Source organism: Nomascus leucogenys, chromosome 12, assembly GCF_006542625.1.
Source record: "Nomascus leucogenys isolate Asia chromosome 12, Asia_NLE_v1, whole genome shotgun sequence".
NCBI classification, from domain to species: Eukaryota; Metazoa; Chordata; class Mammalia; order Primates; family Hylobatidae; genus Nomascus; species Nomascus leucogenys.
The window spans coordinates 13,780,745-13,806,365 of record NC_044392.1 but is presented as its reverse complement, the minus strand read 5'-3'; the positions used below and the strand labels follow the sequence as shown (position 1 = coordinate 13,806,365).

The following is a 25,621-nucleotide window of genomic DNA, read 5'->3' as shown; positions in this document are numbered from 1 at the left end:
GGTGGTGCACATCTGTAATCCCAGCTACTCGAAAACCTATAGCGGGAGAGTTTCTTGCCTCTGGAAGGCGGAGGTTGCAGCGATCCGAGATCGCTCCTCTGTACTACGGCCAGGGTGACCGAGATTCCGTCTAAAATAAAAGAAAAAAATCAGAAGTTTGCGTGACACCTTGTTTTGAGCTGCATTTGGGGTTTATTGGCTTCTGTAGTGTGCAATAAGACTGGCTTCTATTATTTCTCGCGTTTTTGTTGCATTTTGTTGCAGACTTAAGAGATAAACAGTGGGAGGCACTTTCAAGTCTCTCCGGTCATTAATTAAGCCTTAGTGTGGCTAGAGGTTCAGGGACGGTATATCGCACCAACCAAACTCCTTGTTCTATCCCCAGAGACAGTAGTTGTTAGCGGTTTGGTGTGGCCCTTCCAGACTGATTTTTTTTCCGCAACTCGACTGCGAATCCAAACACAGTTTATGTGGTGAAGATACAAGGTTCCTTCTCCTACGGAGCTTTTTTCTTTTGAGATGGAGTCTCACTCTGTCACCCAGGCTGTGCAGTGGCTCAATCTCGGCTCACTACAACCTCCGCCTCCCGGGTTCAAGCGATTCTCCTGCCTCAGCCTCCCGAGTACCTGGGACTACAGGCGCCCGCCACCACACCCGCCTAATTTTTGTATTTTTAGTAGAGACGGGGTTTCACCGTGTTGGTGAGGATGGTCTCGATCTCCTGACCTCGTGATCCGCCTGCCTCAGCCTCCCAAAGAGCTGGGATTACAGGCGTGAGCCACCACACCTGGCCCTTTTTTTCTTTTTTTTTTTTTTTGAGAGGGAGTTTCGCTCTTGTTGCCCAGGCTGGAGCGCAGTGGCACGATCTCGGCTCACTGCAACCTCCACCTCCCGGGTTCAAGCGATTCTCCTCCTCAGCCTCTGGGATTACAGGCGCACCACCACACCCGGCTAATTTTTATATTTTTAGTAGAGACGGAGTTTCACCATGTTGGCCAGGCTAGTCTCAAACTCCTGACCTCAGGTAATCTGCCCGCCTCGGCCTTCCAAAGTGTTGGGATTACAGGCAAAAGCCAACGCGCCCAGCCCCTATGGAGCTTTTCTAATGGAACCACACACAAAACAAATTGAATAAATAATATAAATCCCAGATGAATAATATCTCAGTGAGAAGTGCCCTGTAGAAACAGCATTTTGATAGAATGGTCTACCTCCTTCCTATTCCCTCTCCATAAGCGAGCTCACCTACTTCCATGGCTTTAAGTAAATGCCATCTGATAGCCAGTGACCCCCCCAGTTTACAGCCATCAGCTGGTCCTGTTGACTCCCTTCCATCAGCTGGTCCTGTTGATACCTTCAAAGCATATGCTTCAGCCAACCACATTTTACCACCTCCACTGCTGCCATCCTGGTCCAAGATCTCTTGCTGGATAATTGCAGTAGCCCCTAACTGTTCTCCCTAGACCACTCTTCTACCTCGCTCTTGCTCTTGCCCTTCTCAATTCCAGTCCTCCACATAACAGCCAAATTCTTTTTTTTTTTTTTTTTTTTTTTTCTGACAGGGTCTTGCTGGAGTGCAGTGGCGCAATCTGAGTTCACTGCAACCTCCACCTCCCAGATCCAAGCAATTCTCCCACCTCAGCCTCCCAAGTAGCTGGGACTGCAGGCTCTTGCCACCACACTGGCTAATTTTTGTATTTTTTGTAGAGACGGGATTTCGCCATGCTGCCCAAGCTGGTATCGAACTCCCGGACTCAAGTGATTCGCCCACCTCACCCTTCCAAAGTGCTGGGATTACAGGCAGGAGCCACCATGCCCAGCCCAAATTATTCTTTTAAAGTAAATCTGATCACACATCACTGTCCTGCACAAAACCCTCCGATACCTTTCCCCACAACACATGGCTTCCTGCAGATCACTTGTCAAATGTTATCTCATCAGAGGTCTACAATCACTGCCCTGTACAAAATAGTCCCACTCCCACCACAAAGCTATCTTTTTAACCTGTTTTGCTTTTCCTCATAGCACAAACTACTCCCTGAATAGATCATACATTTCTTTACTTGTTTACTGTATGTTTCTCCTCTTAGAATGTTAGCTCCATGAGGCAAAGACTTGACTTGTTCTCTGATGTACTTATTCCATGACCCTAAATCAATGTCTAGTGTGTGGGCACTCAATGAATAGTTGTGGAACAAATGAATGAATATGTTTTCTAAACACATGTACAGAATTTAATCTGTCCCACTACAATTCTAAGTATTTTATAAAATTATTTTCATCTTCCTAAAAACTGTACTAAATAGGCCAGGCGCGGTGGCTCACGCTTGTAATCCCAGCACTTTGGGAGGCCGAGGCGGGCGGATCACGAGGTCAGGAGATCGAGACCATGGTGAAACCCCGTCTCTACTAAAAATACAAAAAAATTAGCCGGGCGTGGTGGCGGACGCCTGTAGTCCCAGCTACGCGGGAGGCTGAGGCAGGAGAATGGCGTGAACTCGGGAGGCGGAGCTTGCAGCGAGCCGAGATCGCGCCACTGCACTCCAGCCTGGGTGACAGAGCGAGACTCCGTCTCAAAAAACAAAACAAAACAAAACAAAACAAAACAAAAACTGTACTAAATAGGTTCCATTATCTCCATTTTATAAATAAGGAAGCTGAGGCAAAGAAAGGTTAATCGCAAAGACAATATGTGGCGGAGCTGGGATTCAAATGCAAGCATTCTGGCTCCAGGAGACACGCTCTTAATCACTATGCTACCTTTTTTCTTTTAACAAGAGGAATCATGCTGTAATTGGTCTATTCTGTGCTTTTTTCACCAAAGATCATGGATTTTTTAAATATTATAGGAATATACCATAGTTAATATAACCAGTCCTCTGGTAATGGACATATAGATGATTTTCAATTTCCACTATCCAACCAATGCTGCCATGACATGGTACTACTGAGTAAGCACATTTTCTGTCTTGAGAGATAATGCTAAATAACTAGCTTTAATCCCAGTGCAATATATACACACACATCTATGTGTATATATATATATATATATATATATATTTTTTTTTTTTTTTTTTTTTTTTGAGACAGTCTCACTCTATTGCCCAGGCTGAGTGCAGTAGCGCAATCTCAGCTCACTGCAACCTCCATCTCCCAGATTCAAGCAATTCTCATGCCTCAGCCTCCCAAGTAGCTGGGATTACAGGCATGTGCCACCACACCTGGCTAGTTTTTTGTATTTTAGAGACAGGGTTTTGCCATGTTGCCCAGGCTGATCCCGAACTCCTGAGCTCAGGCGTTCCACCCACCTCAGCCTCCCAAAGTTCTAGGATTATAGGCGTGAGCCACAGTGCCTGGCATTCTGTAAAATATATTTTTGTAGGAAGTCCCTGAGATAGAAATCTAACTTTATTTTCTTCTAAATAGTCAACTGTCTCTCATTTTAGATTGATAGTATCTTGTTTTGTAGCTCCTTTAAAACTCTTCATGGAGGCCGGGCGCGGTGGCTCACGCTTGTAATCCCAGCACTTTGGGAGGCCAAGGCGGGCGGATCACAAGGTCAGGAGATCCAGACCACGGTGAAAGCCCGTCTCTACTAAAAATACAAAAACAAAATTAGCCGGGCGTGGTGGCGGGCGCCTGTAGTCCCAGCTACTCCAAGAGGCTGAGGCAGGAGAATGGCGTGAACCCGGGAGGCGGAGCTTGCAGTGAGCCGAGATTGCGCCACTGCACTCCAGCCTGGGCGACAGAGCCAGACTCCGTATCAAAAAAAAAAAAAAAAACTCTTCATGGAATAAAGTGGCATTTAAATGAGGAAATAGGCCTGGTGTGGTGGTGCTTCATGCCTGTAATCCCAGCACTTTGGGAGGACGGAGTGGGATGATTGCTTGAGCCCAGGAGTTTGAGACCAGCCCAGGCAATGTAGGCAGACCTCATCTCTACAAAAAGAAAAAAAAAAAATTAGCCGAATGTGATGGAACATGCCTGTAGTCCCAGCTATTCAGCAAGCTGAAGTGAGAGGATCGCTTGAGCCTGGGAGGCTGAGGCTGCAGTGAGCCAAGATCGCACCACTGCACTCCAGCCTGGGTGAGGACAAGGTTGTGTCATAAATAAATAAATAAAGTCATTTACTTAACATTTACATGGCACTGATTATCTGACAGAGACAGAGGAAGCAGAAACAAGTAAGACACCACTCCAGGCCCCAGGGATCTTTCTTGAGGGAGATTCGCATCCTTGGGAAAACAAGATGTATGGTGAATGAAGGAGGTAGCAGAGGGGTCTGCAGTAACTGAGTAAGTATGGAGCTAGAGGACTAATACCTCCAGGATAAGTGAATTTATGCAAAGATTGTATTTGAGAGAAGAGGTGAGGAACCACTCACTAGTAGTTTTGAGTGCCCTAAAAGTGAAATAGATTGACTTTTGTCCTGGAGGACAATGGGATGTTCCAGGACTTAAGCCCCATAGGACTGACAATCAAAGACAGGTCTGGCTGCACTGTGGGAAATGGATTGAGGGGGCGCTGGAGTGGAGGCAGGAAGGCTGTGAGACGTGTCAGACAGGACAGGTTGAACCTGGGGCTGAGAGAACTGAATCAACTGGAAAAGTCTCTTACGAAGTAAAAGAGACCTAAGGCAGGTGTGAAGAAGAGGGATAAGGCAAGGATGAGATCCAGGTTTCTGGGGTGGGCGCCCACGGAAATGAGAAACACGATGGGGGGCAGAGCTAGGGAAAGCTGGGGAGATCAATTTCTCACTGAGCCTGTGGTGTCTGAGGGGCATTCAGGGAGCGATCTCCAGGGGGGCAGGTCTCGAATGAAAGAAGGAGCTGAGGCAGGGCATGGTGGCTCACACCTGTAATCTCAGCACTTTGGGAGGCCGAGGCTGGCAGATCACATGAAGTCAGGAGTTTGAGACCAGCCTGGCCAACATGGTGAAACCCCGTCTCTACTAAAAATACAAAAATTAGCCAGGCATTGTGGTGCATGTCTGTAATCCCAGCTACTCAGGAGGCTGAGGCACGAGAATCGCTTGAACCCGGGAGGCGGAGGTTGAAGTGAGCCGAAATCGCGCCACTACACTCCAGCCTCGGCGACAGAGCAAGACTCTGTCTCAAAAAAAAAACTAAAAACTAAAACAAAAAACGGCCGGGCGCGGTGGCTCACGCCTGTAATCCCAGCACTTTGGGAGGCCGAGGCGGGCGGATCACAAGGTCAGGAGATCGAGACCATCCTGGCTAATACGGTGAAACCCCGTCTCCACTAAAAATTCAAAAAAAATTAGCCGGGCGTGGTGGTGGGCCCCTGTAGTCCCAGCTACTCGGGAGGCTGAGGCAGGAGAACGGCGTGAACCCGGGAGGCGGAGCTTGCAATGAGCCGAGATGGCGCCACTGCACTTCGGCCTGGGCGAGAGTGCGAGACTCCGTCTCAAAAAAAACAAAAAAAAAAGAAAGAAAGAAAGAAAGAAAGAAAGAAAAAAAAAAGAAAGAGGGAGCTGAGCTGAACAGATAGATATGTGGGAGTCATCAGAATAGACTAGTAGACGACAATGCCCTGGGGCACGGCGTAGAGTGAGGGTGTGGCGCGAAGGAAATCCTCGTTATCGAGTTTCACCCCCTCAGGGAAGCCCAGCCCAAGCCCTGCCCGGCCCGACCCCACCTCGCCCACACGGGCTTGATTCCGCACAAGGGGCTGCGCGTGGCAGACAACGGTTCTTCCGGCGCCCGGCTCACTGGGCACGCTGGGAACGGAAGCCCGCTCCGAACGCCGAGCACTTCGGGAGCTGTAGTTTGGGGCAGGCTCAGCTGGGCGGGTCCAGGGCTCCCTGTGAGTTCCGGCGTTGGATCATTTGAAGGACAGGTCCAGAAAGCGGTGATGCTCCCGGGGCAGGGTGCCTCTCCGGCGGCGACACGGGGCGCCCCGGGCCTCATCCCCTCTCCGCAGGGCATGGCATTTCCACGCCTCCACAATCTGCTCCACCTGCAGAGCAAGGCCAGTCAGTGCGCAGTCCCGCGGTGGTCCCTCGCCCCGAGGACCGTGGGCCGGGCCGCTCCTGCCCCCTCCCAGCTCCCTGTACCGCTGCTGAGTGGAGCTGGGCCGGTTCCCCGCGTCCGCACCGGGATGAGTGGTTCCTGCCGGTTCTGCTCTTCCAGCGCGCTCAGCTCCGCCGGGGCCAGCAAGGCTAGTCTCAGCTCTTTCACCACCGGGGCCGCCACCTCGGCCACCGGCCGCTCCAGCACCGCCTGCAAACGCCAGCCCTGAGTCGGGCACCTTGTCCTGCCGCCCACTCACCAGGCTCGTGGCCCGCACCTCCTTCCGTGCCCTTGCGCTCCCCCAGCCCCACTCACCGCGCCCACGCGAGCCCAGCTTCGGGCCGCGCGGACCAGTTCAGCCTCGTCCACGCAGAGCTTGTCGCTGCGGAGCAGGGGCAGCAGCGCGGCCGCCGACAGCTCCAGGAAGCCTCGGGTCCGGAGGGCCTCCTGCGAGCCGGCAAATGGGTCAGGGAGGAGCAGAATGCGGTGCGTGGGGTGAGGAGTATGAAGGGAGCAGTACCTGGCTGTGGGCCTCTATGAAAGCCACGCAGCGCTCCTGCAGCGGCCCCAGGCCAAAGGTTACGGCCACCTGCGAGCAGAATGAGGGAGATCAGGTTGGAGACTGAAGAGGCCGTAGCCCAGCCTGCTCACCGGGACCCACCACTGCAAGCCTGACCCTAGCCCTAGCTGGGGAGGCTAACAGGGCCCTCGGCCCTCCAGGAAACTAGACCCAGTGAAAGCCTGCTACACACACACACACACACACACACACACGCACGCGCACACACACGTGGACTCACTCTACAACCTGCTCTTCCCTACAGGAGACCATGCCATGGCCTTCAAACCCCACCTGGGACCTAGGCTTGGTTATTTTTGAGGCGGAGTCTCACTCTGTTGCCCAGGCTGGAGTGTGCAGTGGCGCAATCTCGGCTCACTGCAACCTCTGCCTCCCGGGTTCAAGTGATTCTCCTGCCTCAGCCTCCAGAGTAGCTGGGAGCATGCCACCACACCTGGCTAATTTTTTGTATTTTTAATAGAGACGGAGTTTCACCGTGTTAGCCAGGATGGTCTCGATCTCCTGACCTCTTGATCTGCCCGCCTCGGCCTCCGAAAGTGCTGGAATTACAGGTGTGAGCCATTGTGCCTGACCCGGCTTGGCTTCTAAAGTCTACAGCCACCCTTCCCCCTACCCCAAGTCAAGCTGAGAACCATTCCCCAGCCCTGATAGAGAGAAGATCAGCAAAGACCTCCAGCCCCTTCAACACCTGCTCTTGCACCTGACCCTGCTGATATACCCAGGATCCCACAGATCTAGGCACAGAATTCATCCTATAAACATCCTTGGAGCACCCCCACCACCACCATGTACCCAAGTTATTTCCAGGCCAGACACAGCAGGCCCAGGCTCCCAGCACCTGGGAGCCCATTTCCACACACCGAGCCAGACTCCTCCCATGCCTGTCGAGCAGCACCCACCTGCAGGGCCTCACAAACCAACTCCACATCCAGCACCTTCACCACAAACTGCAGGCACAGCTGGGAACAGAAATGAATGTGGGTTGGGTGGTGGTGTCCCTGCTCCAAGACACTAGTTCCACCCCAGAAGCAGTGAGCAGGCTTGGAGTGGTGAGTCGCTCAGCAGCCCCAGACCCATCCTGACGTCCCAGGCCAGGGGAGGCAGGGAATTGCTAGAGCCTGAGACAGCAGGCTCACAGGAACTGGAGACTAGCAAAACCAAGCCCAGCCACCCACTGTCTGGCACATTCGCCACTAATCAAGACCAGATAAAGGCCATGCAAAATTCTCCCCTTCTTTCAGGATGCTTATCTTCCTCCAGTTGTTCCCTTCCTGACTCAAGGATACTTCTATTTTTAGCAGAAACTTAAATTTCATCCGTGACATCTCTCATCTCTTGACTGCTGCACTAGCCTCCTGACTGGACTAGCGAGTCCTCTCCACCTCTTCCAATCCCTTCTCCCCTGATTCTTCACTCCCTTATTGGAAACTTTCAGTGAATCTCCATTGCCCTCTGCTTAAAAGAAGTCCAAAAGCTTGAGGGCCCTACATGAACCAGGCCCTGGCGTCCTCTGCAGTCTCATCTTGCCCTCTCCTCACAGTTCAGACACACCAAATGTCTCACTAGCTCTTTTGGTGCCCTGTGACTAGAATACCATCTTCCCACTTCCCCTAGGAACAAAATCCTATTTCTTCTACCAGATCCAACACAAATGTTTCCTCCTCTGGGAAGTCTTCTCCTCTCCCTAGTGGTGGGACTGGAAAGGCGCCCCATACAGTCTCGGCACCATTCGCGCTTCTCTGTCACACTTTTTCTTTTCTTTTCTTTTTTTTTTTTTGAGAGCAAGTCTTGCTGTGTGTCACCCAGGCTGGAATGCAGTGGCATGATTTCAGCTCACTGCAACCTCTGCCTCCCAGGTTCAAGAGGTTCTTGTGCCTCAGCCTCTCAAGTAGCTGGAATTACAGGTGTGTGCCACCACGCCTGGCTAATTTTTGTGCTTTTGGTAAAGATGGGGTGTCACCATGTTGCCCAGGCTGGTCTGGAGCTTCTGGGCTCAAGCGATCCACCTGCTTCAGCTTCCCAAAGTGCTGGGATTACAGGCGTGAGCCACCGCGCCCAGCCTCTATCACACTTCTTATGCCACCCAGGTAAGCGTTTTCATGTGTCTGTCTCCTCTCCCTCTCTGGAGAACAGGGATCAAGGCTGATATCTTTGTATTTACAGCACCAACCGTAATCACCCCCTCTTCCCACAGCACACACAGGGCAGGCATGCATGGATCCTTTTGCACACAGGCACACATACACGCCCTACTTACATGGGAGAGATATATATACTTCTCTCTGTGTGGGCACACGTTCCTCTCCAGGCCGGAGTGTGTGTGAGGCAGGGCGGCAAGTGAGCCCATGAGAAGCAAGGGAAATGAGACAGGGACCTGGCACAAAAACCCACCTCTCTCAGTTCCTCCAGCCCATACTCCACAGCCGCTGTCAGCACTTCCAGCACCTGTAGAGTGGGTGGTTGGGGGAGTGGAAGGGAGTTTCCCCTGCCCTATGCCCACAGTGTAATGGGCAAACTCCTGCTTCTGGCACCCCCCACCTCTCCCACCCAGGCCCCTGGTCAGCAGGCTCACAGAGTGGCGGTGCAGCTTGACACTGTTGGTATATAGGAACTCCAGCACTGCCAGGAAGGCCTCAGTTGGCACAGTGCTTAGCACCACAGGACTAGGCACCCCGGGGTCTGGCTCTGTGCCCAGAAGTCGCTGGAAGAAGTTGCATCTACAGGCCAACAAGCACCGATGGGCAAATACCTCCTGCCGTTCTTGACCGACCACGAAGCGAACATCACTGCGGGAGAGAGGCAGAGAGGCAGCGGGAAGGAGGCCAGCACCTGGAGTGCAACTTGGGCTGTGCCTTTGCCCACTCTGGGTCTTAGTTTCCTATCCAGAATGTAAGAGACAGGGCTTCGTCCCTCCAGCAGAAGATCTAGGACCCAAAGCCCTGAGTTCTAGTCCCAGCTCCACCTGATGGGTACCATAGGCCAGTGACTTCCTATCTTTGAATCTCAGGTTTCTCACCTATGAAATGGGACAATACTCCTAAACCTCAGGTCTCAGAGGAGGTGACTATGCTTGATTACTGAGGGGCATCTGGGCTAATAGAAGCAAGGTTGATCCCACCTTCCCCTCCCCTCCCCAGCCTGAGTCTTGGGGGAAGGGAAGCTTCTTTTGGCTTCTCCTCCACCAGCTGCAAACTCAGCTTTTTTCAGCCCTCCTCCAGACAGGAGGGTGTGGGGGTGTGGGGCACAGAGTGCGCACCGACTGCAAACAGACACAGCAGTGATGCACCATCATGAGCCAGACCACAGTTTCCATCTTCATGTTCACTTCCGGCCCCAGCTCTGGGCCTCTGAACAAGGCAGGGGATAGGAGGCAGATGAGGCTGGAGCCTCCTAGAGCCTCTTAGTCCCAGGTCCAAAGCCTGGGGGGGTTCACATTACCCAGACCAGACTGTGACCCCAAAGAAGCAGGGTGATGGAAGTCACCACCCTTTGGGGAAGAGCTCAGATCTGAGACCATGAGGACAGAGAGCTTCATTCTAGCTCTCCTGAGCAGCCCGGCCTCTTGTAAACTCTGCCCCTGGTTTCAGACACCACTGGCATCCTGGCCAGCAGGGAGCAGCCAGCACCCCCAGGCTTCCTGTCAGGGACAATGGCTCAATCTCTGGAGCTTTGTTCTTCTCGTGAAGCCTCAGTTCCCAGAACAGATCATCTGTGCCTCTCAATACCAAGCTGAGTGAGTGGAGGGAGGAGGGGAATCATGACACACCGTCTCTAAGGATCCCAGGGGCTGAGAAACGTTCTAAGGATCCCAGGGGCTGAGAATCGTTCTCTTCTGCCAGGGGCCAAAGTCCAAAGAAGGAAGGGCTTTGCCTGAGCTCACACAGCAGCTCCTGGCTCTAGCCCCCAGGACCCCGCCAGCCTTGCCTCTGGCCCTCAGGGTCTCACAGACACTGAGTGACCAGTAGCCATGTTCCACATTTGACCTCCCCACAGCCTGAGTTCACCAGGGAGGACGGCCAAGTTCTAATTCCCAGCCTCTTCTCACCACCGCCTCTCTAGAGTCCTGGGGCCCACAGAGCCAGCTAAGGAAAACCCGCAGGCAGGGCCCACCCCTCACCTGTATCGCGGGTTGTTGACAAGGCTTCGGAGTGCTGCGGAAAAAGGTTCAGCTTTCCCATGCACGACCAGTCCCAGGGACTCCATGAGTGAGAAGGGGTGGGGGTGGAGGAGGGAGCCTGGGAGGCCTGGCCAGGTCCTAGAGCTGATGAGGCTAGCAAGGCCCCAGAGGGAGAAGAAGGGACTTAGGAGGCCTGTTTGCTGAGAAGCTGAAGTTTAGGAGTGGAGCAGGAGAGGCCCAAGCTCCTGAAGGCATCAGGGGCCAGAGGCTCGGGGACAGGAACAGACACAGGGAGGGGGCCACGAGAAGCTGAGGGTGGAGTGGCCTATGGTCCTGGGAAAAAGCTGGCTGGCTGGCTGGCTGGCTGGCTGGCTGGCGGCGGCGGCGAAAGAGGCCCTGGCTGGGAGTCTGCCCAGGCAGCCGACAGGGTGGGAAGCCTGTGGGTTTCCATGGAAACTGGAGCTGGCCTGAGAAGAGACTCCACCCATCTCCCGGGCAGGCCCAGGGAAAACTTCAGCCCTTAGAGGGGCATTAAGCGCCGTACGAGGGTCTTAGCCCCGAAGCTGAGCCTGCCCTAGGTTCAGAGTTCAAACTCCTTGCCCTCCTAACCCTTCCCTCCTCCACAGGCACACAGGGTCAGAATCCGGTTAGCCAGGCCTGGGAAACCCCCACTCAATAGGGAAAATCCTCGCCCCCTTAGATGGGTCAGGGCCCAGACCTGGCTTGTTTGGGAGGGGACAGTCCCATCCCTGCCAGAGGGGGAGTCACATGAGTTGTCAGCCCTGGCAGAGGTGTCACAGCCTCTGCCATCTCTGAAATGTAACTTTGGGGAAATCTAGGTACTAGAGGTGTAGCCAGCTAGGGACAAGCCCCAGGACGCTTGGGTCAGCAAGGGTCACGAGGCTGGACTCAGGGTTCACCGCCAAGTCACTGCCACTTTGTAAGGCCTGGTTCCTACCAGCTGAGCCAATGGGCCTCCCCTCCCCTGCACAGAGCCCTGAACTGAGGAAGTCATCCAAGCCCCACCCTAACTCGGCGCTGGGAGCGGAAATGTTTGTCCTTGTCAAGGCTGATGGGGAGACAACAGAGCCATGACGTGTTCCTTCCTGTGGGCCCAGACCCTGGATTCCTAAGCCACCACCCCCGCAGCCTCAAGATCTCCCCCTATCCTAGGCCTCTGTGACTTGTTCACGAATGGCCAGTTATCTGGCCATTCCACAAGGGGAGAAAATGGGCCCTGGCTCAAGAGTCCCGGGGTAGGACAAAGCCTTTCTGACTACAGCCTCGCTCTATATCTGTTCCTCTGTCGTCTGCGCTTAGGAAGTTTGCCTCTAAGCTGCAAGACCCTGTCGGCTGCTCTCCCTAATGACTCAGGGGCACCCCACGCTCAGCACATGCTCACAGTAACAATGCTCTCAGGTTAAGCCAGAGCCAGACTGGAGGGAGGGATCCTGGGAGGGAGGAGTGTTTGCTCCAGCAACCCATGGCAACTCCACAACACAGGTCCTTCCCCTCCCATTTGCCCTTCAGGCCAGCGGGGCCAGGGCTGTGGAGCCAGGACAGAACTCAGAAGCCAAAGCCCGCAGGTGACTCAGGTGCCTGAGGGAGTTTCGGGAGCAGAGGGCAGCCATCTCAGAACTGATTCTGGAGGAAGTGGGATCAGAGGCCAAAGGCAGAAGGTGGAAGGGGGCTTCACCAGTCGTCTGCCCTCAGCCTGGGCCAGGTGTAGGGGAGATCTTTGTGCCAGCCACCCTAGAGTAGATCTGGGTGGAAGATGACTGGATTCAACACCCCCAGGGCTGGAAGGATCTGTGGGGTTGAAGGAGCTGAGTCTGTCAGTCCTTCCTGGTTAGGGGTTGGAGGCACTGCCTCCACAGTCCAGGCTGAGGCAGAGGCCTGCCTCTCCTTCCAGAGAAGTCGGGTGGAAGGGAGAAATGGCAGTCTCTAAGACTCCGAGCGTACCTGGCTAACCTCCATTGTGCCCAGAGGAGCTCAGCAGGCAGGGACTAGTCGAGGATCCCAGTCCCAGCAGCCTCCTGTCCCCTGCTCATGTGTCTAACAGCCTTTAACCTTCTCAGCACCTAGGAACCCAGGCAACCTGGGACTCTGATCCACTTGTTCTAAAACACAGGTAAGAAGGGGGTAGAAGGTAAAAACCCTTGACATCACTGAGCAAGAGGCTGGGGTGGGTAGACAGATGCCCGGTGAAGGCCACCCTGAATGTGGGTCCTCCAGCCAGCAGGTCCATGGCCAGCAGGCCTCTGCCCCCGGGACGCCAGGAGGAGGAGAATGCCAAAGACTCCGGGCCGAAACCCTCACCGGTGCGGCCCCGAGGCCGCCTGCCCAGCATCGATGAGGCCCGACTGGCAGGTCCAGGTCCGGGCCCGGCCTCGCGCCGGGGCTCCATGCTGGGCCTGGCCGCGTCCTTCTCCCGCCGCAACTCGCTGGCTGGGCCAGGCGCGGGTCCTGGGGGTCGGCGGCCATCCCTGGGCCCGGTGCCCCCTCTGGGCTCACGGGTCAGCTTCTCAGGGTTGCCCCTGGCGCCCGACCGTCGGGTGGCGCCCTCCTACCGCACGGAGCCAGTGCCCGGGGAGCGCTGGGAGGCTGCGCGTGCACAGCGTGCCCTGGAGGCGGCGTTGGCCGCAGGGCTGCGCGACGCGTGCTACTCCAGCACCGAGGCCGCGCGGCTGGTGCGGGAGCTCTGCGAACAGGTGCACGTTCGCCTGCGCGAGCTCAGCCCGCCGCGCTACAAGCTGGTGTGCAGTGTGGTGCTCGGGCCGCGCGCGGGCCAGGGCGTTCACGTGGTCAGCCGCGCGCTCTGGGACGTAGCGCGCGATGGGTTGGCCTCGGTCTCCTACACCAACACCTCGCTCTTCGCGGTGGCCACGGTCCACGGGCTCTACTGCGAGTGAGGGGGAGTCCAATTCTGTAAAATTGTTTATTATCCTAGGAGGAGGCCCCCCTGGGGCTCACATCCCAATAAATAAGTGTCTGACAATAAATAAAAGTGGTCCATAAATAACGCCCCCTAGCTGGGAGCTAAGGCTCAGGCTTATCTTGGAGAGGGGGTAGGAGCCAGCGAAGACAAGCCGCCCCCAACTCCAGTAAAGCTGGTCCCTGATTCCCTGGGGGATTCGGCCCAAGGCCCCCAGTGAGGCACCAAAGGAAGGGGGAGGGCCACGAAGGCAAGGGCCAGAGCCTTACAGGCACAGGCCTCAGGCCTCAGGCCTCAGGGCTTGGGTCCTAGGCTGGGCTGCGGTCCCGGAGCAGGCGCAGAGCATAGCGGAGTCGCTGCCGCAGGTCTGGAGAGCAGCCCAGCTGCCGAAGGTGGGAAGCGAGGTAAGTACAAGCACTACGATTTCGGGCCACAAAAGTCACAAGGAGGGGCTCCCAGCCACTGAGAATCAGCTTGGTGTGGTCCCCGTAGAAGTTCACCTGCACACAGGAGCATGACAGTGGTCAGGACCTAGGCTCCGGGCCCAGCTTCCTCCCCAGCACCCTAGGCCTCCCAGACCTTCCCCGCAACTCCTGGATAGGCTCTTACCTGGACAGTGCCATCACTAAACAGCATGAGGAGAGCCTGATCCGTCTTGACCCACTGCAGCAGCAAGGGCGGAGCAGGTACCTCTACCTCTTCCACACTGGGCAGATCTCCACCCTGGGAGCAGGATCGGGGCAGGTCACTGATCCAGCGTGAGACAGCCCCCTCCGCATTAGTGTATGCCTTATCCTCTAGCTTTGAGCACCCCCCGCCACAACCAAGGGGGAATCAGAGGGATCAGGATGGGTTAGTTTTCTTTTTTTTTTTTTTTTTTTTTGAGATGGAGTCTCGCTGTGTCCCTCAGGCTGGAGTGCAATGGTGTGCCATCTCGGCTCACTGCAAGCTCCGCCTCCTGGGTTCACCCATTCTCCTGCCTCAGCCTCCGGAGTAGCTGGGACTACAGGCGCCCGCCAGCACGCCCGGCTAATTTGTTGTATTTTTAGTAGAAACGGGGTTTCACCTTGTTAGCCAGGATGGTCTCGATCTCCTGACCTCATGATCCACCCTCCTCAGCCTCCCAAAGTGCTGGGATTACAGGCGTGAGCCACGGCACCCGGCCAGGATGGGTTAGTTTTCAATGTACCACAGCCCCAGCCCTCACACCTTCATGAGGTGCTGCTCCATGTAGGAGGCAAAGTACCGCAGGATACCCAGCTGAGGCTGCAGGGCCCGGGGCACAGCATCCACGGAGAAGGAGAAGTGCTTTGTGCTGGTAGGGTTGTAGTGCACAGTCCTAGAACGGGGAGGCAGAGGTCAGAGGGAACCCTGCACCAATGCCCCTCCCCTGAGAAACCCAGAGCCCTGAGCCCAGGAGCACACACGAGGGTGTGGCCCTGCTGGGTTAGTGGCCTGAATACAAGGCACCCCAGAACAGCACTTACTTTCTGTTGGCTGACAGGGCCATATGTGTGCCATCGTTGAAGAGCACAGCCACACGGCGGCTGGACAGTTGATACCCAAAGCCGAACTTATTGGAGTAGTCAACCCACTTGCTGACCCACACCAGAGGCTCTGGCTGGGCCAGGGGGGCCGGGTTCTGTTCCGCTGTCATGGGAGAGGAGGGAGTCAGGACCTGCTCCTGGCCTCCCAGCCACAGAACTCCCACCACAGCAGCATGTACCAGACCCCAGCCTTACCTGGGGGCATGAAGGCTACACAGTTTCTCAGAGCACAAAGGGCTGACTCCACTACTGTGGCCACAGTCAGACCTTCTTCAAATCCTGAAGGAGACAGGGCACTGAGATTTAGGAATTAGCACCCCAGGACCCAGGCCAGACCCCTCTGCCCATTCCTTCTCTCTGGCCCCTGATCTCAGCTCCAGCAACCTCTAGCACCTCTCATCCTCCCTGGCTCCTCACCATCTCCACTGCTTGCCAGTGTCCCACGGGGTGAGCTGTCTTCAGGTGCTGTCTCTACCAGGCTGACAGGGGCTGGGCCAGAAGCTGCTGGAGCCTGGAGGGTTGGGCAGGGAAAGGGAGTGAGACAGGCCCCAAAATCCAAACCCTTGAGTCCATGGCCCAGCCCTGCCCTGGCTCCCAGGGCACCCCAGGTCAGCCCCGCCAGCCTGGTGACACACAGCCAATTAGGCTACCACGAGGCTGGATGCTTCAGCAGCCTCTTTTATCCTGGGCTTCCCTCAGCTGCTAGGGTGGGGGTGAGTCAGGGGAACAGTGTCCACATGAGCGCCTCACCTCTGGCCTGGCATCCTGATGGCCAACGGATGTGCGCATGAGGCCGCTCACCAAACCGGAGACCTCGTCCCTCTCCTGGACATGATTCTTACCTGGGGGTGAAGGGTGATACCGTCCTCAGTATCCTGCCCAGCCCCTCCACTTCCCACAGGGATGACACAGAGATTGGCCTCCCCGAGTGCCTGTACTGCAAATGCTCTCCCCAGGAGTTCCCAGGCACCCACACTCACAAACCGGAGACAAATGTGACAAGCCGCTCTGCTGCTCTGCCCCCCTCAACCCACTGACACCCCAGACTCACTCTTGTTCTTCTTTCTGCCAAAGAGGCTCTTGGTAACTTTGGCAAACAGACTCCTAGCTGGGTTGGGGGGTGTCAGGTCTGGGACTGTCACACAGCTGCTGATAGGGAGTCGATCGGGGGTGTAGCCCTAGGGAAGGGAACCATGTGAACAGAGAAGAGAGGCTCCAAGGGTCCTGTCACCTGCCCCCTTTCAATCCCTGGGAATACACAGATGGACTTAGAGGTCTGGGGAGCCACAGACCTTGGTAAAGAAGTCATGGCGCAGGATCTGGTCAACAGAGGGGCGGTCTCGGGGTGAGGCCCGAAGGATGGCAGCCAGGAGCTGCCGGGCAGGCAGTGAGAGGCTGGCAGGCAGCGTGTAGTGAACCTGCTTGATGCAGCGGTACGTCTCCTTCAGGTCAGCCGTCTCAAAGGGAGGGCTCCCGCAGAGCAGCGTGTACCTATAGGGCAGGGCCAAGGGGTCAGGAGTAAAGTGGAGGGGATGCTCCACCCACACACCCACCACCTGTCTGCTGTTGAACCTGGACCCTGCGACTCACATGACACAGCCCAGTGACCATACATCCGCCTCAGGACCGTGGCCCTGTCTCAGCAGCACTTCTGGAGCCACATAGTTGGGGGTGCCACAGATGGTCCTGAAAGAGGGTGGGGAGGAGGAGAGAAGGCTGAGACCCAGCCCAGCAGCCCCCCCACCCCTTCCCCCACTGTGAGTCCAGACAAAGCAGCTGCCTGTCACCAAAGGCCAGAGAACTCCTGCTTGTCCTGGGACAATGGATGCCAGGGATGGCAGCTGAGTCCCCGCCCACCCGCCTGGCCCAGCTGCTCAGCCGCTCTTCATGACAGGGGGAGGGCCTGACCCCCAGCCCAGTCCCCTCCTCCAGGGTCAACACAGAGAGGCCACAGCTGATCCCTTCCCCCTTCCTGCACTCCTGTCTGTCAGATAGGCATCAGGCTGTCACCTCCCACGGTTTGTGCCACACACACGCCAACACCAGCTGTCGCAACCCCCATAAACACTCATCTGCCACATATGCTATCTGTGTCACACACACAAAGTATGATGGCCACAGCAGGGTCTTCTTACACCCACAATGTCACATCCCACCATTTCCACACTCTCAGTCTGTCTCTCACACACACATAGACGCTGCCTGTCACCTTCCCCCATCCACACAAAGGGTAAGTCATATGCCTCCAAGAATCTGTATACCCCCATCTGTCTCAGGGACTCAGAGTCACCTACCCTATCTGTGTCACACACCTATAGGATCCTCCCCCTCTCCACCGGTCTCGGTAACACAGGCTGCCACCTCCACCTTCACACATGCATAAACAGCCCATCATCCCTTCCCATTTATCTCATGCACACATCAGGCAGTCACCTTGCCTCCCACATACATATGCACTGTCTGTCATGCATGTCATCTTTATCACACACAGGCCCCTTTCCTCAAAACTCACTTCTTCCTCTGCTCCGGAGGCTCCAACCGGGCTGCCAGCCCAAAATCCCCCACCTTCAGTTCCATGTTCTCAGTGATGAAAAAATTTCCTAGATGGGGAAAGAGAGGTGTGTCAGATTCTTTCCTTCCTCCCTCTCTCCGTCCCTCCCCAACCTCCCATCCTTCAGGCTCAGGAGTCTCACCCAACTTGAGGTCCCGGTGCAAGATGCCGCGCTGGTGCAAGTACTTGAGGCCGGAAAGGATCTGCCGCAGGTAGTAGCGCACTTCTGGCTCCAAGAGGGTGTGCCGGGCCTTCCAGATGTGGGCCAGGGACTGCAGAGAGCCACTGCCTCAGACCCTGGTGAGCCCTCCCTCCCCCTCCCCCTCCGTCTGCGCTCCCTGAGGAAGAAACAGGGCCCCAGTTTTGGGTCTTAAGACTGTCTTCTCGGCTGGGTGTGGTGGCTCACGCCTGTAATCCCAGCACTTTGGGAGGCCGAGGCAGGTGTATCACAAGGTCAGGAGTTTGAGACCAGCCTGACCAACAGGGTGAAACTCTGTCTCTACTAAAAATACAAAAATCAGTGGGGCGTGGTGGTGCATGCCTGTAATCCCAGCTACTCAGGAGGCTGAGGCAGGAGAATTGCTTGAACCCGGGAGACAGAGATTGCAGTGAACCGAGATCGTGCCACTGCACTCCAGCCTGGGCAACAGAGCGAGACTCCATCTCAAAAAAAAAAAAAAAAAGACTGTCTTCTCTCCCTCACTCTCATCCCTGCGGGAATCACCATCTTTCACCTTTCGGCTGCAGAGCTCCAAGAAAATGTAGATATTGTCAGCGTCCTCAAAGTGGTGCGAAAAACGCACGATGTGGCGGTGCTGCAGGTCTCGGTGCAGCTCAATCTCATTTAGGATCTGCGATGAGGGCGCGGAGTCGTCATCCTTCCATGGTTCCCATGCCGCCGTCCCCACCCCACCCCTCGCCCGCTGAGCTTGGACCCACCTTCTCGCGCTGATGCGGCTTGGCGACGCGGCTCTGCGGGATGACTTTGACAGCGTAGGCGCTGCCAGTCTCTGTGTCAGTGGCCTCATAGCAGCGGGCGAAGCCCCCCTATGAAGAGGGGGCATCAGGCTGGGTGTTCCGGGGGGCCGAGTCGGGCCCGCGGGCGTCCCCGCGTTGGGGGTCAAGTGCCCATGCCCGGCTCGGCGCCAGAAAAGAGGCCGGCCGGGACCCCCACCTCTACCATCACCACCCCGCGGACGTCCCCCGGCCCACCTTGCCCAACAAGCGGCCTTTGAGGTAGGTGCGGCCGCTGCGCGGGTCCGTGATGAGGCGCCCGGGGTCTGACGTCGGTAGCCCGGCCAGCATCTCCAGCTCAGGTCCAGGCAAGGCACTCGGAGGCGGCCCGGGCCCGGCCGGGGGAGCGGGCGCGGCGGCCGCACGCTGGAAGGGGCGCGGGGACAGGAAACCGGCGGCGGGCTCCATGCGGGCGGCGCGTCGCAGCGCAGCGCGGGCCCGGCTTCTTCTTGGTTCCGCCCGGCCCCGGCAGCGCGTGGCGCTGCCTGGATTTGCTACGCTGCGCTCGCGCCCGGGGGAGCCCAGCGTTTTTATCAATGAACGCCTGCCCCCTCCCCGGCGTCTAGTCACCGAGAGTTCCGCCCCCTTCCTGGCAGCGAGTCGAGGAGAGGCCGCTCCCATTCCCGGCGTTACATCACCCAGAAGCTCCTCCCCCACCCAACGCACTGCCAGACTCCGCCTCCTGGCCACTCCCCGGGGCGCAGCCCGGCAGCTAGTCACCAGGCAGGTGCAACCAGGCCGCAGGGGCCAGCTGATCCCTGTCCGCCTCTCACCCCTCCTTGGCCACTGCGAATCCCGCTCATGGGGGCCTCTTTCTTTCCCCATCCTTCGGGATGTGTGCTGAAGTCCGAGTGGGGCCCGGGCATCTGGGGGCATCTCCCCAGCAACTAGATAGATCAGCGTTCCAGCCGGCAGCGGAGAGGCAGGGGCGGCGCTCGCTTTTGCCCGGGCATGTTACCCGACACTCCCCTTTCAGTGTGCCGGACCGCGTGTGTCCCTCGCCCTCGCCCGGGGCCCGGCCCAGTGCTGCCCTCTTTAGGGCCTGGAAGGAAGGCACCGTCTCGCGCCTGGCTTGCCTGGCCCGAGGGCTGCCTTGCCAGGTTTAGGAGTCAAGCAGAGCCTGGAATTTCAAGGTTTTTACCATGCTGCAGGCCACATCTTCCGCTACCCACTTCTACACTCTTGAGGGGCAGATTTCGGGTTCCTGCGGGGTCCCCAATTCCCTTCCTCTGAAAATACCCCCGGGCCTGGGTCAGCAGCCAGAAGGCCAGAAAGTGAATGGGAATTGGATTTTCTTTTTTCTTTCTTTTTTTTTTTGAGACAGAGTTTCGCTCTTGTTGCCTAGGCTGGAGTGCAACGGCGCGATATTGGCTCATCGCAAACTCTGCCTCCCAGGTTCAAGCGATTCTCCTGCCTCAGCCTCCCGAGCAGCTGGGATTACAGGCATGCGCCATCATACCCGGCTAATTTTGTATTTTTTTTTTTAAGTAGAGACGGGGTTTCTCCATGTTGGTCAGACTGGTCTGGAACTCTCAACCTCAGGTGATCTGCCCACTTGGGCCTCCCAAAGTGCTGGGATTACAGGCATGAGCCACCTCGCCTGGCCAGGAATTGGATTTTCTCAAATACTAGACATGGGCAATTGGGCAGCTAGTCTCTGGACCATGTGGACCCCTAGACCCCTGCGCAATGCCCACCCTTCCCAGGGCCAGAGACAGAGGCCCAGGACCACAGGCCTCCTGGCCTTGTCTCTCACCTCTCTGCCCTCTCTCTGTGCCAGCCAATCAATTACCATGCCATTCCTCAAAGATTTATTGAGAGCATCTGCGAAGTGCTGGACACTATCTCAAATAAAACTAATCAAGCTTGCAGCCCTCATTTAGTTTACATTCTGCTTGATGGAAACAGACAATAGGCAAGCAGATAAACAAGGTAATTGCAGGCTGTGAAAAGTGCTATGAAGGAAGAATAAACAGAAGAGCAAATGAAGAGCCTACTTTAGAAAGAGTAGCCAGGAAAGTCAACAAATATTTGCTGAGTACCCAATTCCTGTCAATTTTATCTCCCAAATAGCTCTGATATCTACCCCCTTGGCTCCATCTTCCCCTCACACCCTGGCCTGGGCCACAGTCTCTCTTGTCAGGATGATTGCCACAGCTCCTTGCTACTCTCCTGGCCTTTGGTCTCATGCCCATTTCATCCCCCTCCATATACTGTTAGAGGGATCCCGCCCAATCCCTCATCAGACCCACGAGGGCAAACTTCTCCAACCTTGTCGTTCATGACCACTGAAGGGAGACCCAGGACAGCCTCAGATGTGGAGAAATACTAGTAGCCAAAATGACTGAGGGGGAGTTGGGGATAGGGATGGGCAGGAAGACCCTAAGTGCCTGCTCAAGAGTCTGGTCTTTATCCTTATAGGTCAGCAATCTTCCGGGGGGAGATGGTGGTGGGGCTAGAAAGGACAAATCCCCAGGGTAAATGGATCTGAGGCATTTAGAGAGTCAAAAAGGCATATTCAATTTTGCACTGTTATTTATTTTGTTTTGTTTTGTTGTTTGTTTTTTGAGACAGAGTCTTGCTCTGTTGCCCAGGCTGGAGTGCAGTGATGCGATCTCTGCTCACTGCAACCTCCGCCTCCCGGGTTCAAGCGATTCTCCTGCCTTAGCCTCCAGAGTAGCCAGGATTACAAGCTCGTGCCACCACGCCCAGCTAATTTTTGTATTTTTTAGTAGAGACAGGGTTTCACCATATTGGCCAGGCTGGTCTCAAACTCCTGACCTTGTGATCCACCCACCTCGGCCCTCCCAAAGTGCTGGGATTACAGGTGTGAGCCACTGTGCCTGGCCCAAAATTCATATATATATATATATATATATATATATATATATATATATATTTATATTTATATATTTTGAGACAGAGTCTCAAAAAAAAAAAAGAATCGCTTGATCCCAGGTGGGGGAGGTTGCAGCGAGCTGAGATCGTGACACTGCATTCCAATCTGGCAACAGAGGGAGACTCCATCTAAAAAAATAATAATAATAATAAAATAAATAAATTTTGGGGCGTGCAGTGGTGGCTCATGCCTGTAATCCCAGCACTTTGGGAGGCTGAGACAGGCAGATCACTTGAGTCCAGGAATTTGAGACCAGCCTGGGAAACATAGTGAAACCCCCATCTCTACTATAAAAAAATGCAAAAATTGGGCCAGCCGCAGTGGCTCACGCCTGTAATCCCAGCACTTTGGGAGGCAGAGGCAGGCGGATCACCTGAGGCCAGGAGTTTGAAACCAGCCTGACCAACATGATGAAACCCTGTCTCTGCTAATAATACAAATATTAGCCTGGCGTGGTGGCACCCACCTGTAATCCCAGCTACTCAGGAGGCTGAGGCAGGAGAATCTCTTGAACCTGGGAGGTGGAAGTTGTAGTGAGCCAATATTGCCCCATTGCACTCCAGCCTGGGTGACAGGGCGAGACTCTATCTCAAAAAAAAAAAAAAAAAGTTAGCTGGGCATGGTGGGCAGGCACCTGTAATACCAGCTACTCTGGAGGCTGAGGCAAGAGAATCGCTTGAACCCAGGAGGCAGAGGTTGCAATAAGCCGAGATCACACCACTGTACTTCAGCCTGGGTGACAGAGAGAGATTCTGTCTCCAAAACAAAACAAAACAAAAATTAGCTGGGTGTGGTGGTGCACGCCTGTAATCCCAGATACTTGGGAGGCTGAGGTGGGGGAATCCCTTGAGTCCTGGAGGTCTAGGCTACAGTGAGTCATGATCATGCTGCTGCACTCCAGCCTGGGCGACAGAGAGCTTGTCTCAGAAATATATATAGGGCTGGGCGTGGTGGCACATGCCTGTAATCCCAGCACTGGGAGGCCAAGGCAGGCAGATCACCTGAGGTCAGGAATTTGAGAACAGCCTGGCCAACATGGTGAAACCCCATCTCTACTAAAATACAAAAATTAGCTGGGCATGATGGCAGGTGCCTGTAATCCCAGCTACTTGGGAGGCTGAGACACGAGAATTGCTTGGACCTGGGAGACAGTGGTTGCAGTGAGCCGAGCTCGTGCCACTGCACTCCAGCGTGGGTGGCTGAGCGAGACTCCGTCTCAAAAAAAAAAAAAAAAAAAAAAAAAATATATATATATATATATGAATTTTGGAAGGGGGCACAGTTCTGCCCATAATGGCCTCTTAATTATATCACCAAGTCTAGCAAGATCTAACACACTCTGTTTTTTTGTTTTTTGTTTTTGACACAAGGTTTCACTCTGTGGCCCAGGCTGGAGTGCAGTGGCATAATCATGGCTCCATGAAGCCTCGACCTCCCTGGCTCAGGCAATCCTCCCAACGCAGCCTCCCAAGTAGCTGGGACTACAGCTGGTGCACGCCACCACACCCAGCTAATTTTTTTTTTTTTTTTTTTTTGAGACAGAGTCTTGCTCTGTCACCCAGGCTGGAGTGTAGTGATGCAGTGACAGGATGGCAGATCACTGCAACCTCCGCCTCCCGGGTTCACGCCATTCTCCTGCCTCAGCCTCCCGAGTAGCTGGGACTACAGGCGCCTGCCACCACGCCCAGCTAATTTTTTGTATTTTTAGTAGAGACGGGGTTTCACCGTGGTCTCAATCTCCTGACCTCATGATCCGCCCGCCTCGGCCTCCCAAAGTGCTGGGATTACAGGCGTGAGCCACTGTGCCCAGTCTTTTTTTTTTTTTTTTTTTTAGACAGAGTCTCGCAGTGTTGCCCAGGCTGGAGTGCAGTGACACGATCTCAGCTCACTGCAACCTCTGCCTCCCAGGTTCAAGAGATTCTTGTGCCTCAGCCTCCCGAGTAGCTGGGGTTACGCCCCCGCCACCATGCCTGGCTAATTTTTGTATTTTTAGTAGAGACGGGGTTTCACCATGTTGGTCAGGCTGGTCTCGAACTCCTGACCTCAAGTGATCCACCTGCCTTGGCCTCTCAAAGTGCTGGGATTACAGGAGTGAGCTACGGCACCCGGCCTCTCATGGGGAATTTAAAAGGTTCAATGGCTTTCCCAAGGTCACAAAGCTTGGTGACTTTGGTGACCATGGTAAAGCATGGACTTGGGAACCTGGGCAGTGTGGCTCCGGAATCCATTTCACTGCCAAGCCATACAACCACCTCTCAGCTGTGAGGAGGGGACAGGGGAATGGGTGGGCAGGACCAATAGGGAGAGAGAGGTAGAGCTGGAGGATAAAGAAAGGTGGGGCAGGTGATTTATGGGCTGAGTGGTTCCCTCTCCTGCACCATAAACAAAGGGACTGGTCAACAGCTGAGAAGGAGATAAGGTGATTCAGGAGGTAGGGACTGGGTGGGCCTGGGGACCGCCCTCTTCCTCTGGCAGAGGCTTCAGGTCACGTACTTTTATCCTGGGCTCTGTGGGAAATTCACAGACCACAGGGCTGGGAACAAGCAGAGGTGTGAGGGCCACAGGTGCGGGTGGGGGTGCAGGATTGAAATGCAGCCAGCTGGTCTTCCTGGAGTAGAGCTGTCAGGGAGACATGGCCTGAGCTCCTGCACTCCCAGGACCCGGCTTTCCAAGTCCTAGAACATCTTTTAAGTGGTAAGCAGCCCAGATGCTCTAGGAAAGCCACCGATCGAAGCCTGAGAATGAACTGCCTGGCCATGATGCCTGAGGCCCTGCTGGTATCTCACCCTCCCCAGGTCAGGTCCTGGACACACACAGAGACACACACACACACACACACACACACACACTCTCTCTCTCTCTCTCTCTCTCTCTCTCTCTCTCTCTCTCTCTGAGTCCTGTTCTTTCCTCATATTGAGATCTCACATGGGAGACCTGGAAGGAGAATGTAACTCCAGTCAGGCCATGAGTAGTTTTCCAGATCTTGGCTCATCTGGGAAATCTCACAAAATAGCAGGGGTGGGGTGGGGGACCAGATGTCTTTCATCTTAAAAGGGAAGAGAGAAACGGAGAACAAAAGAGGGGGTGGAGGGAGGCAAGGAGGAGGGAAGGATGAGAAGAAAGAAAGAAAAAGAAGCTTGCTTGGTTTCAAGTCCTCCCCAGCTTTTTCTTTTTCTTTTTTTTTTGTTTTGTTTTTGTTTTGAGACAGGGTCTCACTCTGTCATTCAAGCTGGAGTGCAATGGCCGTATCATGGCTCACTGCAGCCTCAAACTCCTGGGCTCAAGTGATCCTCCCACCTCAGCCTCCCAACTACCTGGACTATAGGCGCACACCACCACACCCAGCTAATTTTAAAAAATTTTTTGTAGAGACAGGTCTCACTATGTCGCCCAGGCTAGTCTCAAACTCCTGGGCTTAAATGATCCTCCCACCTCAGCCTCCCAAAGTGTCAGGATTACAGGCATGAGCCACTGTAATCTAGCTTTACCTAGATGAATCAGATTCAAAACTGTTCTCAGGTGTCTCACAGGCTAGAGGGGAGATCTCCCTGTAAACAGATCATAGACCACTGTGATTAGCTGCTGCAAGAGAGAAAACCCAGAGGGTTTTGAGGACTAACCTGGGGAAGATCATAGAAGGCTTCCTAGAGGGTGCTCTGAGCCACACCTTGAAAGAACAGTTACAAATGAGCTAGGCATATACACCTACTATGCAATCACAAAAATTAAAATTAAAAAAGAATTTTAAATGAGCTAGGCAGAGGCTGGTGATGAGGGTAGAGGTGGGTAAGTCTCAGAGGGCCTTGTGTATTCAGCTTAAAAGCCAGGATCCAGCACTGTTTGGTCTGGGGCAGGTTAGCAGGACATGAGGAAAAGGTCTCTGCCTCCTCATCTCTCAGGGACTGTCTGGCTTGGAAGGCTTGGGAGGCAAGAGTGGACCAGTGGT

At 55.0% G+C, this 25,621-nt stretch overlaps 3 protein-coding genes across 4 annotated transcripts; 1 reads left to right on the top strand and 2 right to left on the bottom strand.

Annotated features, from left to right (window-relative positions):
• Positions 1-43: 43 nt before the first annotated feature.
• Positions 44-11,162, bottom strand: BTBD19 (BTB domain containing 19). Of its 2 annotated transcripts, XM_003278647.4 has the most exons (8): positions 10,730-11,162; positions 9,185-9,398; positions 9,004-9,057; positions 7,512-7,571; positions 6,553-6,621; positions 6,348-6,479; positions 6,117-6,242; positions 5,416-5,979 (listed from the first exon to the last, which is right to left on the bottom strand). In XM_003278647.4, the coding sequence occupies exons 1-8, from the start codon at positions 10,813-10,815 to the stop codon at positions 5,845-5,847; spliced, it is 876 nt and encodes a 291-aa protein (XP_003278695.2). In that variant the 5' UTR covers positions 10,816-11,162; the 3' UTR covers positions 5,416-5,844. The 2 variants fall into 2 exon arrangements, 1 of the variants encoding a protein (XP_003278695.2); XR_004032580.1 differs by lacking the exon at positions 7,512-7,571 and adding an exon at positions 44-130 and having other exon boundaries at positions 5,659-5,979; positions 6,117-6,621; positions 9,004-9,398.
• Positions 11,163-12,363: 1,201 nt separating this feature from the next.
• On the top strand, positions 12,364-13,736 carry TCTEX1D4 (Tctex1 domain containing 4). Its single transcript, XM_003278646.3, has 2 exons — positions 12,364-12,860; positions 12,969-13,736. Exon 2 carries the CDS (start codon positions 12,976-12,978, stop codon positions 13,639-13,641), a length of 666 nt encoding a protein of 221 aa, XP_003278694.1. The 5' UTR covers positions 12,364-12,860; positions 12,969-12,975; the 3' UTR covers positions 13,642-13,736.
• Positions 13,654-19,426, bottom strand: PLK3 (polo like kinase 3). The gene is made up of 15 exons (XM_030823767.1): positions 18,975-19,426; positions 18,702-18,809; positions 18,497-18,613; positions 17,905-18,034; positions 17,724-17,811; positions 16,802-16,897; positions 16,504-16,702; positions 16,263-16,389; positions 15,962-16,053; positions 15,629-15,722; positions 15,407-15,490; positions 15,152-15,314; positions 14,874-15,003; positions 14,274-14,387; positions 13,654-14,164 (listed from the first exon to the last, which is right to left on the bottom strand). Exons 1-15 carry the CDS (start codon positions 19,395-19,397, stop codon positions 13,973-13,975), a joined length of 2,157 nt encoding a protein of 718 aa, XP_030679627.1. The 5' UTR covers positions 19,398-19,426; the 3' UTR covers positions 13,654-13,972.
• Positions 19,427-25,621: the final 6,195 nt, after the last annotated feature.